This window comes from Protomyctophum bolini (genome assembly GCF_963924005.1).
Source record: "Protomyctophum bolini genome assembly, chromosome: 7".
NCBI lineage: Eukaryota > Metazoa > Chordata > Actinopteri > Myctophiformes > Myctophidae > Protomyctophum > Protomyctophum bolini.
In genome coordinates, this window is record NC_137868.1 from 47,272,107 (window position 1) to 47,289,135 (window position 17,029).

At 43.6% G+C, this 17,029-nt stretch overlaps 1 protein-coding gene across 3 annotated transcripts in view; it reads left to right on the forward strand.

The window, feature by feature from the left end:
• Positions 1-17,029, forward strand: part of LOC308318222 (alpha-actinin-2-like) — a 66,172-nt gene that overhangs the window by 18,217 nt on the left and 30,926 nt on the right. For 2 of the 3 annotated variants that reach the window (XM_080767679.1, XM_080767678.1), the window contains exons 1-3: positions 9,269-9,326; positions 11,695-12,665; positions 15,858-15,953. The exons of the other annotated variant lie outside the window; for it this stretch is intronic. In XM_080767679.1, the coding sequence (XP_080623805.1) occupies positions 11,726-12,665; positions 15,858-15,953 (1,036 nt within the window). In that variant the 5' untranslated portion in view covers positions 9,269-9,326; positions 11,695-11,725. Of the gene's footprint in view, positions 1-9,268; positions 9,327-11,694; positions 12,666-15,857; positions 15,954-17,029 lie in introns of those variants that run through there. 3 annotated transcript variants of the gene reach the window in all.

Consider the following 17,029-nt stretch of genomic DNA (forward strand, 5'->3'; position numbering starts at 1 on the left):
ATCTGCACTCCCAGATGTTGTGACTCTCCGAACTCTACTTCGGAGAAAAAAATTAAGTCTGATCTTTCCGACGAAAAGTTTGGTGGTCGGAGACAGTATGCCCTTTCGATAACTAACTGTAGATGTAGCTCAGTTGGTTGTGCACTCGCCTTTGCCCACCTACTGTATGTGCGTGACATTTCTTTGTTTATGTTTTAAAATGCTGTGATTGGATGCTGTGATTGGACCATAGCAGTTTGGGGAGGGGGCCGAGGGCTTAGCTATAGGTAAATTGCCTGGCACTGTCAGTAGCAGTGTCACCGTCAGCGCAGGCACACGTCGGCTTCGTCTGTCCGCGGCTGTGCGCTAAGGTGTGACACGGTGGCACAGTTGGTAGTGCTGTCGCCTCACAGCTAGAAGGTCCTGGGTTCGATTCCCGCTCGGGGCGCTGTGGGTGCTGGCGGCGTGTTTCCTCCTCCGCGTCATCAGTGCCCATCCCCAAAGGCGGGGTTGGCGAAAAAGCCTTTCTGTGTGGAGTTTGCATGTTCTCCCCGTGTCCCCTAGGGTAGGTACCCTCACAAAAACATGCAGTAATCCTGGTCTCTAAACTGCCTCCCCCTGGCCAGCCGGGGCGCCTGATGGAGGGGAAAGGAACTGGTTGGAATATAACGTGTTCCTTCCACGCGCTACGTCCAACCAGGGAAACTCCCCCCTGTCAGGTGTAAAGGAGCAACTTGGACACTCAAGCATGAAGGAAGCATGAGTTAAGTCCGTTGCTCTCCCCAGGTTGGCGGAGGATGTGTAGAGCCCAGGATCACATTAGATGATTGACACAGGGGTGAAAAATGGGTTACAAAATCGTGGGATAAAACATATATTAAAAAAAAGGTGTGCCTGTGCTGCATGTCTGCTTAAATTATAAGTGACTGTGGGCTTGTTTTTCCTGTAAAGGTGCTTGTAAAGGTTGGTAATTGCGGGTTGTGTTTTTTGGGCTTGTTTCTAAAGTGTAGGCCTAGTTGCTTATTTGGGCTTGCTTCCAAATGTTTTAATTGTTATTTAAACACTGGTCAGTCTGTGGCTGTGGGTGATGTTGGATCAGTCTTGAGCTGTTAAACTGTAATTAAGGGACCAGGAAGTCACAAAGTGACTTTGGTCACTTATTGTTACTTGTGTTTATTTTTCTTCTCCTTCTTCTTCGGGAATCTGGTAGCGGTCCATGCCAAACGGTGACTATGCGAAGCCCATGACCATTGGCCAAAGGGTGGCACTATAGCACTCAATTCAAAATGCAAACTTTAACGTACATATCTCATGAACCATTTGACCGTTGGCAATGACACTTTGATACACATGTGTCTCGCTCATGCCGAACAACTTTCATGTTCTGACTTTTGACCTCTGACCTTTAGATCACTTGCCATTTTGAATTATATGAAAAACAGTTAAAATGTATCTCCTCCCAGGATCTTTGATCAAAATGCACAAAAATGTCTACATGTGAACTTTGGACCTATACGGACAATAAATCGTAGTAATTTATTTTTGAGTGAAAAAATTACGTTTTTATGAGTCAATGAAAATTGCTGGTTTGTGAAAATTCTTCTTCTGCCTCTAATACATACATGCAGCGTCATATGCTTATGTCACTTTACAGTATAGTAGAGGGTCATGCCAAATAGCACTGGAAGCAGTCTTACTCCAATTGGCTAAAGGGGGGCGCTATAGCAATCTGTTGAATATGAAACCTTTGAACAGTCATAACTCATGCTTTGTGTTGTGGCTGATGATACTTTCCATTAAATTATTCAACCGGCAGGCTAAACATGGGAGCTAAAAACAAACTGTATGACACGCAATAAAACAATGATAAAAGATTATTAATATCCAAACGAGCTCAAAGTTTAAATGTTTATATAGTTCATTCAGTGCACCAAATTGTTGACAGGCTGAGTCCACCAGGGGAAAAACTGTCTCCCTGTTGTAGGTTCAAGTTCCCAGGGCAATACCGCGGCTCGCCGATAAGGCCCAGGAAATGTACTGTTCAGTGTTCAGTTGATTTGAGAGAGCACTACACGGCTCACATGGAGAGTGGAGCAGCCCCTTTCCACAGGAAAAGCGGCAAGAGTTCCCAGCGACTCGCCTGAGGAGACTACTTGCTGCTTACTCCCGGAGTAGTCTTCTGATCCACTGAACACTGATCACTTGTCCAGAATATACGTGCCGAAATATGGCGAAAGAAATAGGGTATACAATAGGGCAGTGATTAAATCAGCACATGAGAAACATCTATGCACCCAAACAGTATGTGTATACAATAGGGGTTATCATGTTATCATTGTCATCAGTATGCAGAACACTTTTATATTTTATGCAGTTATCATCATGTTACTCACCAGAATAGATGAACAGAAAGCAGAAGTTGTCGTAAATCCAATAATAGTTTATTTCTCCAAAAGATCAGAAAATATACCGTTTACAGAAAAAGTTTGTATAAAGAATACAACCAAAATACAGGTTTCAGAAATATCCAGAGTAGAAGATAATTATACATATCGCATCGAATAAGGAAAAAATATGACTGAAAAATAGTCTAAGAGGGAAACAAAGGTACAATGATTTTGGGATCCCAAGTCAGAGGACTACTCTTCCAAGAGGACACTGCTATAAAAAAAGGTCTCCTCCTGTTCTAGCCTACCTCCTCAAATACCCCCATTTTTGATCCCCCTCTCATATCCTTATCTTGATTGATCATTCAGCTCTGGCCCGCTCTCAAACTTTGTTATTATAAACACAAACAAAATGTTAAACCTTCTCCAGAAATGATGAACCGCCTATTCACCTCCCACCTTTCAACAACATGAGTCATAAACCCCTAGTACACACATTTTAACATACTCCTATCATACTAATTTAGAAGTTTTATCATACTAAAGGCATAGACTATTTACTTAAAACTACTTTAAGCCATTAAAATACAAAACAATTTATAAGAATTATATCCCATTTAGAGGAGAACCGTTGCTGTGTAAAACTGTTTGTGGGTACGTTATGCTAAAAGTCTTGTTCACCAGTACATCGTATTGCAACACAAACTAAGAAAACAACATCTTAACATGCAACGAAATAAATGAAACTAAAACCCTCAATCAACCAGAATGCTCTCTGCTTTGAGACGTGGGAGGGGCTGGGGTGCAATCCTTAAACTTTTGACCGTCAGGGAAGGGGGAGGGAGGGGGATAGTTAACACTAGGTCAGCCCCACACACACACACACACACACACACACACACAACATGTCATTTTACTAGCTATCCCTCATCTCTTTAGACTAAAACACAGTAAAACAAAACAAAGCATTTCTGTTCCTCTTATTACACATATACAAGTAATCATGGTTCTATACCAAACAACACTTTGCCTCCGAGTTCAAACAGCCTTCGAGTGAGCTGGTACAGATACCTGTATTTGTCAACTACCAGTGGCCACCCACAGAGACGCTCCCACCATTAATGGAGCATCAATGCGGTGCCCACGCCCATCACCAACCAAGTGATAATTACCGTATATTACCAAATAGTAGCCCGGGCCGTTATTATGCAAAATCGATTCGGACCTGTTATAAGAAGCCGGGCCGTTATTCGCCATAGGCTGTTATTTATTTTTGCACCGGCCTGCACAAGGCCATTATTTGGTTTCAGTATAAACATACAGTAACATGTAGTGCAAATATTGTCTGGAACTGGTATTACCATAATAATAATTAAAAACAAACAAAGCTACAGTGTCCCCCTGAGTGCCTCCCCAGTGTCCCCCTGAGTGCCTCCCCAGTGCCTCTCCAGTGTCTCCCCAGTGCTTCCCCAGTGCCTCCCCAGAGCCTCCCCAGTGCCCCCCCAGTGTCCCCCTGAGTGCCTCCCCAGTGCCTCTCCAGTGTCTCCCCAGTGCTTCCCCAGTGCCTCCCCAGAGCCTCCCCAGTGCCCCCCCAGTGCCTCCCCAGTGTGCCCCTGAGTGCCTGCCCAGTGTCTCCCCAGTGCCTCCCCAGTGTCTCCCCAGTGCCTCCCCAGTGTCTCCCCAGTGCCTCCCAGTGCCTCCCCAGTGTCTCCCCAGTGTCTTGCCAGTGTCTCCCCAGTGTCTTGCCAGTGCCTCCCCAGTGCCTGCCCTGCAGTGTCCCCCAGTGTCTCCAATAACAATACAAGAGCAATAATATACAAATTAATCTTAATTTATTAATCAAATTAATTAATCAAATTTTTCAAAACCCCCCGCTCCCAGCACCATGCCAAAGCTTTTTCCTGCAGGAAACACTGCAACCTAACAACATAGTGTTAGTTATTTTTTTACATCTGTTCTTTTTTCCATGTTGTCTTGATAGCATACAATATCCTCATTAATGCATATACTGGAAATGGGGTAAAATACATTTGGAAATGTTGTAGAATATGAATTGTTAAAAAAATTATTGTGGGAACTAAACTTGTGGGACTGTAGCAATCTCAATGCTATACCAATACTCATCATCTTCCTCCAATTTAGTGCAACAATATTGTACAAGACCTACAAGCTCACAACGCGCTGAGGCTCGACGCATTGTGAGCTTGTATCTGCTATTTCTTTGCACACCGGCCACGGCTTTTTGCACCGGTCTGCACCTGGCCATCATTTGGTTACATACAGTTCCATGCAGTAATCTTTTTTTAGTATGGTAAACAATAAACATTGCAGGCAATGCATTTTGATTTAATTGTAAGAGGGAGCGTATCAACACACAGGTGTAACCACTGTTCTGATTGAGCATGGGGAAGCAGCGGACAAATACATGATTTCATTATAAACTGTAAGCCTACGCACCGGTAGATTTTCACCCAATGAAAATTTACACTTCACAGATTATAGGCCATTTGGAATTAGAACAATCGGTTAAAGATTGACCGAGAATAACACGATTTAAATATCAACTTCTTTGTTGCGTGAGGATTTGTTGCGCTGAGGTGTTTTATAGTAGGCTACTATACTTGTGAGGACCCATGGCTGCACGCCGCGCACCAAACTCACAGCGCTGTCATGATGCAACACTTGGTTGGAGCTTGTAGATACACGGATGACAATAAACATTTCACAGACTTTACAACTTTACATTAAAACAATTGGTTGTGCATAGGCTGCATAGGCACTTGTGAAACTAAAGTATAGCCTAGATTTATTTTTGTGGATTGTGGAGGACTGGTGTTGCGCTGCTGTGAGGTGATGGCGTGCGGAGATCTGCAAACTCAACACGGTGACGCATATAATAATATAAATGAGGGCTGAGGCTGATGAAGTTTGCATATAACGGCCCATGGGCCGTTATATGGAGGAGGGCGGTTATTTGATGGAGGCGGTTATTACGCAAAATGGTGTCGGAACCTGGGCTGTTATAAGAAGCTGGGCGGTTATTTGCGCATGGGCTGTTAATTGGTAATATACGGTACTATAACTAAGCACTCTTTGGCTCCTACACTTTGTTTGGCCAAAATTCATGGCACTTGTTTCCACATGTTCCTTGACTCAGCCATCTGTCACTTTGACAAGTAAGCTCCGCCCTCAGATGTTCCGCCATTTTGAGCAGTTTGAAAAATGCCTATACCTGATTTTCTGCCCTGAGTTTTGAGCAACTGCGTGAAACGTTCTACACACAATCTATGGACCATTAACTGAAATTCCTGTTGAAGAGAAGTTTGTACGTGAACACATGAACAGCACACACACTGCAGAAATGGATAATGACATGCCCAAAACAAGAACACATACTTGTTACCAAAAACACTGAATGATGTTACTGTTTACAATGAGAAAACTGACTGTGTCCGGATAGCTCAGTCATAATCGACGACTCAGCCCATGACTTGTACATAGGGGAGAACGGGGTAAGATGAGCCAGCGGGTAAGTTGAACCACCCCCTTTATCTAGAAAACTGTGTTGCCATGTGACCTTAAATCTAATCAGCATCCATCATTTACACCTGGCTGTGAAGTTAGTTAGCACATGGGGGCACAAGTAGAAAACATTCTTTTACACAAAAAACTGTAAAATGACTGTTATACAAAGCAGAATGTACCCAGGTGTAAAATGTAATATCATACATGTTGGTGGTTTACCAATGGATAGAAGCATATGCATAATTTAGCAAATACATTGTCTGAAGTATTATTCTAGTCATGGTTTTTCTCAATGGTGGCTGTGGGTAAGATGAACAAAATGTCCGTGGTAAATTGAGCCAATTTTGCAAATGTTTGCAAATGTGCTATATTGTATTAACAATATTGCAAATATTATAAGGTTCTGAATAACAAACTTTATTTAATTGTCTTTATATTGTTTAAATAGTAAATAAACAAATAAATAAGACTATTTGCAAAAACTGTTATTAAATTATTTTTTATAAATTAAGTGAATACATTATCTGTTCAAGTTTAAAGGTGATATAGGCAAGTTTTCAGCCAAAAATCAACATATTTATCTATCTATATTTGTGGCCTTATTCCCTCTATCTTCCCCTATATTTTGATGCTGAGCTGCTGCCCTGTAGACATACACTCTCCCTTTGTCTCCCTCTATGTGTTTGTATCTGTTTATATCCACTGTTGTTTATGTCGCGGGACGGAAGCGTCGTGTTGGGAGGAGGGTCTGTGTGGGGGGTGACGCGGAGTCTTAGCCAATTGCAGCGCGAGGCTGTGACTGTGTGTTCGACCCAGCAGTATTATAATGAAAACGCAATGCGATTTCATTGCAACTTGCAATGAAATCGCATTGGTGAAACTAAGATATGGGGATAATATTATACTTGCAATTTGCAAGTATAATATTATCCCCATATCTTAGTTTCACCATTGTTCATGTGAAATAGTATGTTTATGATGTAATATGTAAGCCTGTTGAAATTATGAGAATCGCTATGTATAGCGCATGGTTTGGTGGTCCGGCCGGCTTGAAGCTTGCATTCAACCCGTGCTCGCCAACGGTGACAAGCCGTCGCTGATCATCATAGCGATGAATAACCGTGGACAAAGTAGTTCACATGAACGATGCTGTAGTGGCTGGGGCATTTGAGGGGCAATATGTTTTATATGCACGATTACAAATGAAAGATAATTGAATTGAGAGCCAGTGAGTCTGCTCCACTACTTCCTACTTCCTCATTTGCGGGACTCGTCGTGTCAGTCTTGTGATATTGTGATTACGCTACAGTTACCCTTAAAAAAACATGTCAACTCAATGTCATTGTTGTAACTATGATATCGATAGAAATTCATAATTTTTTAATGTCATATTTAGCCATACGAGCGCAATATCCATAGCGTCCCTCCCAGCAGTAACAACAACCCCATAGCCTGAAGTGACCTGGCTCAGCCAATAGAATGACGGGGGGAGGGGGGTGGAGCTAGATTTTAATTTGTTTGGAAACACTCGATCAATTCTGTGTACAAACACTGGAAACTTGCCTATATCACCTTTAAGCTCTTTACATTACAATATCATGTGGTTCAACTTACCCCTTGACTTGGATCAACTTACTCCTTACCTGGGGCAAATTGAGCCACATGACCACTTTCTTTAAAAAGGTCATATTTTAATGGCCCTTTGTCATAGCTGCTTACTCATCATTTCAATTGATAGAGGACATCCTGAAATATGTGTAGATCATTAGATTTTACCTGTAATTGCTACCAGGACAACTTAAGCAAAAAGTGGTTCATCTTACCCCGTTCTCCCCTATTGTTGCGAACGCAGTGAGCACTTACTATGAGACCTAGCAGATCATGTCTGTCTGTCTGTGTCCGTGTGTCCCCCCTTTGTGCCCATATATGGAGCTGACTCTGCGAGTGATTTGTTTGTGATTGATGCAACACACTCCATATTTGGACGTATAGCTGCTTTGGGGACTCCTTATATGGTTATGGCTAAGTTAAAAACTTAACTTAAAAATAACTTAACTTAAAAAAATAATAACTTAAAAAAACCCAAATATGTATGAGCTGCGTTCGCTTCCCGCGTTTGCGCGTCTTACTGGTTCTTATTGCATATTGTCTTCTTTCTTGGTGCCGCCTTATCGCTGCTTGCAGCTATATTTCTCTTTTGCTTTTAAGTGAACCCACCCACAATTTTGACAAATTTGGCACCGGAGTTTTGCTGTTTTAAAAAATAGCAGATGTACAGTAGCCTATAGCCTAGCCCCTCTCGGAACCCCCTGGGTCAGCCCAATCCGAACCGAACCGGGCTGACCCGTAGGGTTCCTGGTCAAGCTAAGATTTTTCAATGCGATTGTTGGGACGCGGATATACACACACTCATCGTTTAGTCCATCGGCGCGGAATTAGGACGCTTTTTATTGTGTTTGTTTACGGATGTGCGAACTATAAGTACCTTACATACCTCTGATAAAATCTCCTGTGTCGCGGAAGCCGTTAAGTATTTTTAATCCATGTTTGATTAAAAATGTCGCTTTGATTTCTTCTTGTTTATTTACCGTTTATTGTACCACCTCCCGATGTGCGGTTGGCTTTGCGGGCTATGTCCCTGCCTTTGATCTGCTCCGTCATAGCTGTAGCACCACTAGCTAGCCAGATAGGCGGTACAATGAGGTGTCAATAAACAAGGTAGGAAGAAGCGACATTTTTAATCAATCATGGATTAAAAATACTTAACGGCTTCCGCGACACAGGAGATGTGTCGGTATGGTATGTAAGGTACTTATAGTTCGCACATTCGTAAGTCAATACATGAATAACCATGGTCAAAGCGCGCAGAAGTCCGTCTCATGGCGTGTTACATTGTATTTGTTTGTGCGTAACTGGCGACAGCCCCACTTGAAGCAGGACCCAATGCAGTAAAGTCATAAAAGTGTCAGACACTTTACTACATTCGGGTTCTGCTTGCGGGGCTACCTATAGCCTAAAGCTGAGACTTTAGAGCTGTGTGTGTGTGTGTGAGAGTGTGTGTGTGTGTGTGTGTGTGTGTGTGTGTGTGTGTGTGTGTGTGTGTGTGTGTGTGCACGCGTCACACTCAAATTGATGATACAGACGGTATACTACTACTGTATATCCATAGTCTAATTTCAATGATTATCTTTGTGTTTATTTTTGCTCCATTTGCTTTTAAAACAGTTTTATTATTCTCTGAGCACAATGATGACAAACCTCCACCAGGGGGCGAAAGGCATCAAGGGACGACAGCGTCTGGATCGTTATTGCGCATGCTTGAACCACGTTAACTCGGAAGTATTAACCGTCTTGTTGCCTTTGTATTGCGAAGACTGTAACAAAATCTCTTGCGACAATCCCGTTCACGTCCTCCATAGTGGATAAAAATAGAAGGTAAGGTCCTATAAGCTCGATATTATAAGTTTCAGTCAGTTCAATTTGGGGATATGGTCACACAGAAGATTTATATTGTTTCGCATATTTACTGGCGTTTTTCAGTCGCTTTTAATCGTGGCCTACTTCTAGCGAGTTATCTCCGAGCACAGCGGGCATTGTTGGACACAATGTAGCTAACAGATTGTTTCTAACTACCCACTGTTACTCGTTACTGTTAGTTTATTTTCCCATCATTACAGAAACGATGAAAAATTGGTTGAAGTTAGTCATGGTCTGAAGTTGTTAACTGAAATATTTTCTGCAAACTATGATTTATTGATTAGCCAGGGCAGGAGAAATGTTGAGGAAGTTACAAAACAAGCAAAGTTCTTTGTTTACCCAGGGAAGTGGACTAAGCCAAGGACTTGTTTACAGCCACACCTTGCTCATAGAACATTTCATGGTAGGGGTTCAATGGCAATGCATATTCCCATCAGGCTGCAGGCGGCGTATTCTCCTTCAATTCCTCCTGTCCCTGGTCCCTGGACCAGAGTCCTGCAACGGGTCGGATACCCGCGATAACCCGTGGGTGCCAGAGTTTGACGGGTGGGACAATATAACTTTATAAGTTAACGGGTACGGGCGGAACGCAACACAACGCGGGTGGGTGACCTTTTTTAATCAGTGGACACTGGACCGGTGGACCCGCACTGCACGATGTTATAAACAGCAGCTGAGCTGGGGTTTCTCCTCAACAGCGGAGACAAGTTAAATCCGTCACATGCCCAAGGAATCGACAGTGACGTCACATCACTGCCGATTCCTTCATAATGGCGTTCTGTTTCTGCTGCTGTGCTTCATTCTACTTCCTTGTTGCATAGCAGTGACATCACGGCTAATCCTTGCTTCCTTATCGTAGCATTTCACGTGTGGAGTTTATTTTTTTATCACCAGGCTGCAGACTGTAGCCTATATTTTCGTTTGTGTTGATGAAACACCAAGTGACCAAGGGATTATAATTTATAATGCCAACATTCAACACAAGATGTAAGCTAACCCAAGTAATGTTGGCCTAATGCGCCACTCTGTCTAAGTGTAAATAAAGTTAAAAAGATTAGCCTGATGAGTGATGACCATGTTTGAAACAGCCTTGGAGCAAGACGGTCGACTCATCAGGCTAATCTTTTTTTTAAATTATATCATCCTCTCCTTGTTGATAGCCTATATTATGCCAATATGCCATTTAGGTTGAAATCATGATATCACTTTATGTAAAATAATGTAAATTATGTAAAATGAAAATAAGCAGCAGTAGTCTCAGTCATGAACTACATGTCTTCCGTTCCGTGTGCAACACACTCAGGCTCGGCTCCAGGATGAAATGACTGAGGGCATTTGAAAATGGCGAGGGTGCACATCTAATTTTTATTGCGAACGCAGTGAGCACTTACTACGAGTAAGACGCGCAAACGCGGGAAGCGAACGCAGCTCGTACATATTTGGGTTTTGGACGTATAGCTTCTTTGGGGACTCCTTATATGGTGCCCCTTTTGTGCCCATATATGGAGCTGAGTGGACCTGGCCCCTTTTGTGCCCATATATGGAGCTGAGTGATTGCTGATGCAACACACTCCATATTTGGATAGCGGGACAGACACACGGACAGACAGACAGACGCACGCACAGACATGATCTGCTAGGTCTCATAGTAAGTGCTCACTGCGTTCGCAATGAGACCTAGCAGATCATGTCTGTCTGTGTGTGTGTCTGTCTGTCTGTCTGTCCGTGTGTCTGTCCCGCTATCCAAATATGGAGTGTGTTGCATCAGCAATCACTCAGCTCCATATATGGGCACAAAAGGGGCCAGGTCCACTCAGCTCCATATATGGGCACAAAAGGGGCCAGGTCCACATATACAGTAACAGCGGGACAGACACACAGACAGACAGACATGATCTGCAGGGTCTCAGCTGCGTTCGCTTCCCGCGTTTGCGCGTCTTACTGGTATAGTAAAACTATGCTGTATGTACATAAAAGTGAGGTTGCAGAATTTGGAACGGAGGGTGCTGGGCACCCTCTGGCACCCCCGTGGCGCCGGGCCTGAACACACTGCCGCCGCCCGCCACACCACATGCGGTGTTGGATGAAATAAAGTCAATGATAGCTATCGGTGCCTGTGATACGAACGGGTAACGGGTACATTTTTTGACGGGCGGGGCGGATCTGGTTTCGAGTTTTATATAAATCACGGGTAACGGGTGGGTTGTGGAACTGATGATGGACGGGTGCGGGTATCAACAATTGGACCCGTGCAGGACTCTGCCCTGGACACACCCCACTTTAAGAACCAGTGTCTTACAGAATTATTTCCTTTCCTCCACTCCAGGTGATACTGAAACAAAACGGAACCGTACAATATGACAGAGCCAACTCCAGCTTCCGTTGGTTCACGGATGGCCCTTCGCTCAGAAGCACACAAGGACAGCATCTTGAGCAAATTTGACAGGCTGAGAAAGAGGGACCTGCTGTGTGACATAACGCTGATCGTTGAGGAGGTGCACTTCAAGGCACACAAGGCCCTGCTGGCTGCAAGCAGTGACTACTTCACCCTCATGTTCACTGCAGAGGACCAGATCAGCCAGTCTACCTACAGGCTTGATGGCATGACATCCAGTTACTTTGCTGTGGTGTTGGAGTTCATCTACTGCGCCCAGGTGTCTGTGGAGGAGAGTGCCACTGGGCAGCTCATGGCCATGGCCCGTCTTCTGGAGGTCAGTGACCTTGTGAGGGCCCTGGGTGAGCTCGGCCCCACAACAACTCCTGCCGAGGTCAGTGCAGAGTTCTCAAATCTGCCAAAGCGTAAGCGAGGACGCCCGAGGAAAAATGTGATTGTGACGGTGACGGAGGAGAGGCACGGTGGGATATCGAGTAAAGAAGTAGAAGTAGTTTATGATGACGGAGGTGCTCCGATTTCAGAAGACGAGCACATTGGTGAGAATTCCAGCCTGAACTGTGACGCCGCAGACAAATACCTGACTGAGTCGCTGCATAAAGACTCGGATGACACAGATTATGATCCAAGGGCTGACCGCTCCCGACACAGTAGACGCAAAACAGATTATGATCCAAGGGCTGACCGCTCCCGACACAGTAGACGCAAAATCAGGCCACCAATGAAATACAGGGTGGACAGTGACTCGGTGGGAAACGGGGAGCCTGGGAAGAGAGGCAGAAGAAGGAAAGACCCTGACAGTGCTGACACAGAGGCACGATGTGAGGACTGTGGGAAAGTGTTCAAGTGTTCAGCGTTCGAAAACCAACTCTGTTTGAAGATACACCAAAGAACGTCTCATACAGGTGAGGTTTTCATATGACCCTCACAGGTCAATTTGGTTCTATTTGTAGAGTTTCTGAATTATTATATACCTATAAGGGTACAATTGGTTACTAGTAGCTATTAATAATTGAGCTGCGGACCCCTGGATCTCCCCTATTGTATTGACCCCTGGGATCCCATGACCCAGTTCGAGGAGTGCTTCCTTACACTGGTCAAGGTTAAGAAGGTAATAATGCCACTTTGGCATGTGCTATGCTATAGTCAAGAGATTTTAGTGTAATCAGTATTCAGGACGACTGTCTGTACAGCAGTTCAGCACGACTGTCTGTACAGGAGTTCAGTACAGTATAACAATTACAGTATAGTTCCACTGCTCACTTCACACATGTGTGATTTTTGATATCCACAGTACACTATAATCCTATTGAGGTAATTGAAGAGCACTTATTAAGTTAGCTCTGGTCCATTAGAGCTATATTATTAACACTTAGACTGCCGCCATTTATTGATAAATTAGGTCCTAATTCACGCCAGCATTTTTTTAATTTGAGCTCTTATTTTGAAAAGCCACATTTTGCCTCAACCGGAAGTGAGCTCATCTCTGCCAGCTTTACGTTGCCTTGACAACCTTTGTTTACATGATCAAATCATGCCGGGTACACTATAGACCTCCACAACGTCGGCTCGTGCCGTCAAAGAAACGCTGTTTTGACCAAAAATGCCATCTGGGACAAGGAATAGGAGATACAGGCGATTGAAAGAAACGGATAGAATGGATTCTTATGGCGACGACGAACTAAGATGAACGATCCAATGCTGTGCTAACAACACAGCTAGCTAACCGGCTAACGTAAGTAGCATTATGGCTCGATCGATCAAATGCACTATAAAACAACAATTGCCGAAGGGCTACGGCAATGGCGGCAAGCGTTTTATTAATGAATTGACATTAATCTAAGGCAATGGCGCGGAGGGTGTTAAGCAGAAAGTGTCTGTCTGGTATCTGTGCAGTATGAGCTGAAAATTGCATCACATTTTCCAACTGTAATAATGCTAGCCCTAGAATGGCTCTTGTTGTTATGTACAGTATTTCACATACAGAGCCATAGAACAGTCTGCTTAACTTCTATTCGGGTTGTAAATTGGCGGCCTAAATGTGATAAATGCTACATTTGTACTCGCCCATTAAATAATTCCAAAGACGTGGAGTGAAAGATGGTCCTCTAGTTTATATCCATGTGAAAGTTCTGGCACAAAACGTGTATTTAGTCAATTATCTCCACTTTTTTACGAGATGCACACAGACGTCTTTCTCTCCGGGCGAGGGGGGGCCGGAATGATCGCTGGTCTGATTTTACGAATACATCCTGTTTACCGCAGACGTCATCACCAATTGACCAGGGAAACACAAAAGTTTGAGTCACACCATAGAGCGCCGCAGTCCCGCCCCCTTTCAGAAAAGCGAGTGGCCCAGGAAGTGGAAGCCCCATGCATTCTCCCATCGGCACTTTTAATATAATTTATTTAAAGACTGTTACGCCGCGGACAAAGCCAATTCGGATCGTGACGAATCATGACAATGAACACAATATTTTGGGCCGATCAAATAATTTATAAGACGAAAAATAAAACAAATAGTGTTGTCTCCTGACTTTCTTTTCTTCTTTCTAATGATTTGATCGTCCCAAAAGATTGTGTTCATTGTCATGATTCGTCACGATCCGAATTGGCTTTGTCCGCGGCGTAACCGTCTTTAAATAAATTATATTAAAAGTGCCGATGGGAGAATGCATGGGGCTTCCACTTCCTGGGCCACTCGCTTTTCTGAAAGGGGGGCGGGGACTGCGGCGCTCTATTGGCAGGTGGTGTGATTAATTAATTACCCAGCACCTTTCGCAAGGCACCTGCCAATTGTGCAAAGCTAGCATGGTTTCGTTCTAGGAAACGCCCCCCAGCCAATGGGTTAGTTTTACTGAGGTTAGGTTTAGGTATAGTTTACTGTGGTTAGGTTTAGGTATAGTTTCACTGAGGTTAAGGTTAGGGTTAGGTTTAGGTATAGTTTTACTGAGGTTAAGGTTAGGTTTAGGTATAGTTTTACTGAGGTTAAGGTTAGGGTTAGGTTTAGGTGTAGAATGTCAATCACAGCGACTGGCCAGTCACAGCGCACCCTCTACGTCAGTCTGTACTCAACCCGAGGACGAAACCATGGTCGCTTTTGTATCTGAGTAGAGGGCTCCGTCTTCTTGGCAAATCTAGAACTTCCTGTTTGAGAGATAGCAAATCTAAGACATCCGGTTGCTTTCAGAATAAAAGTGACGTTAATTAAATAATTATTACATGACATTATTAGTATCATTATTACATTACAGTTATCGTAAAGACACACATTATGTTTCTGTGTAAAAATAAGCAATTAAATAACGTAAAAAAGTTATCTAAATGGATAAATGCTATTCACTGGAGTGTATGGATTTTATAAAGTGGACGCTGGACAAAAATCCTCGTGCCAAAACATTTTTTACACCTCTGCTGCTTAGCGGAGGGTGTGGTGTTGTAGAGGAGGTCTCCCCGGACATGTGCGTATGTCACACTAGTCGATACATAGCAGGGATTTTTGTCCATTGTCCACTTTATAAAGTCCATGCACTCCAGTGAATAGCATTTATCCATTTAGATAACTTTTTAATTACTTATCTTTACACAGAAACATTACTTATTACTTTTTTTAATTTGTTTACATAATGTGTGTCTTATAGCATCGTTTAAATGCTTAATTTATAGTTTTAATTCTCAAATTAATATATATTTTTTCAATACTCTAGAGGGTACTCTAGAACAGTGCCTGAGTAGGCTAACAATAAAGAGCGCGTTGGAAAAATGTATCATAAAGGAGGTGAAAAGTTCCAAATAGAGTCTCTACGGCTGTCTATAAATGAACACATGGCGTTGGTCAGAGGAGATATCGTGTGTTGTCAACGAGCGCCTCAGTTCGGTGGAACAGTTCATGTGCAGCCTCTTTCAGAGAGAGATAGAGACACTAGTAGAAACTCTGCTGGAGAGACCATGAGTACCAAGATGGAGGTACTGTCCAGTCCGCTGTGTGATTCTCAGTGCATCACTTCACAGTCACACCTCTAGCCATACGAGAAATAAACTAATTGTATTAACCACTGTCCCCCTGCTGTGCTTCTCTTTGCCCTGTTCGTCACCAGGAGATAGGCCACGTGTCCTACAACCTGGAGGGCGACCACCAGCTCAGCCAGGAGTCCCTCATCTTCGACAACAAGCACAGCAACCACACCATGGAGGTACACGCCGCATACGTTAAACACACAGAATACTCACATTTTTTAACCGATTTCAGGTGGCTCGTCCATGTCCTCGTGGTCCTCCCTATGTTGTTGATCTCCAGGAGCTCCAGAAAATGTCTAGTGGGACTGGGGCTCCTGTAACACCATCACCGTGGCCAGCCTGGCTGTGTCGTTGTCTGACAAATGCCGATCTTTATTATATCTACAAATTACAAAGAGAAGAGGAGAAAAGAGAATCGAACAGTTTAGTTTACAATACTACAAATCTACTTGTATTTACAGAATGCATTCTAGTGATCGATATTCATGTTTTTGATTAATATCGCTATCGGTGGTAAAAGTTAATAATCGGAAAAAAACGGCCGATTATTATATTTTGTCATAAATGCGCAAAAAAGTACAACAACCACTCCACTCTCATTGAAAATCCGGTAGAGTACGGTTGTAAGGAGATGTATAGCTTCAATAGCGGCTTCTCTCTGTAACACAGAGGAGGAGTAGACACAGAGCACAGCAGGCTCTGCCTGCTCCTCCCTCCCTCCCAGTTATATTAATCAGCTTAGCAAGGCTGCTCACTTATGGGAGTTTGCGCCCCCTAGCGTAAACACAGAAGCATTATCTAAACTCACAGACAATTTTGGCTGGGACTTTGAGACGTGATAACGTTGAGAACCGCCCACCGGTGCGCTAGTATAAAAGCGCGTCAACGTCCCCTAGTCTCCATTCATTTGTTTCTTCTCATGTGTGTAACACAGCGCAAGCGAAGTCTCCCTAAGGTTTAGCATCTGAGTTATTTCCATAAGGACGAGAAAACTTCTCGGTACCGCGGAAACTGCTTTCCTAGAGGCTTCGAGAAGTAAAGAAAAACGGTAAGTCCGTTTTCCTTAACCAAGGTTAATAATAACTTGGTGGGTAATGTAACTTGTGTGGTGGCTCGAGCCCTGCTAAGTTTCTTTACCCGTGTGACGGTCTTTGACACGGCTAACAATAGCGTGTTTTTTGCTTCCACACAAACTTCGGTGACTTAAGGTCCCGAACGTGTGACGGGCTAGAAACGGTCTCGAGACTCTCGA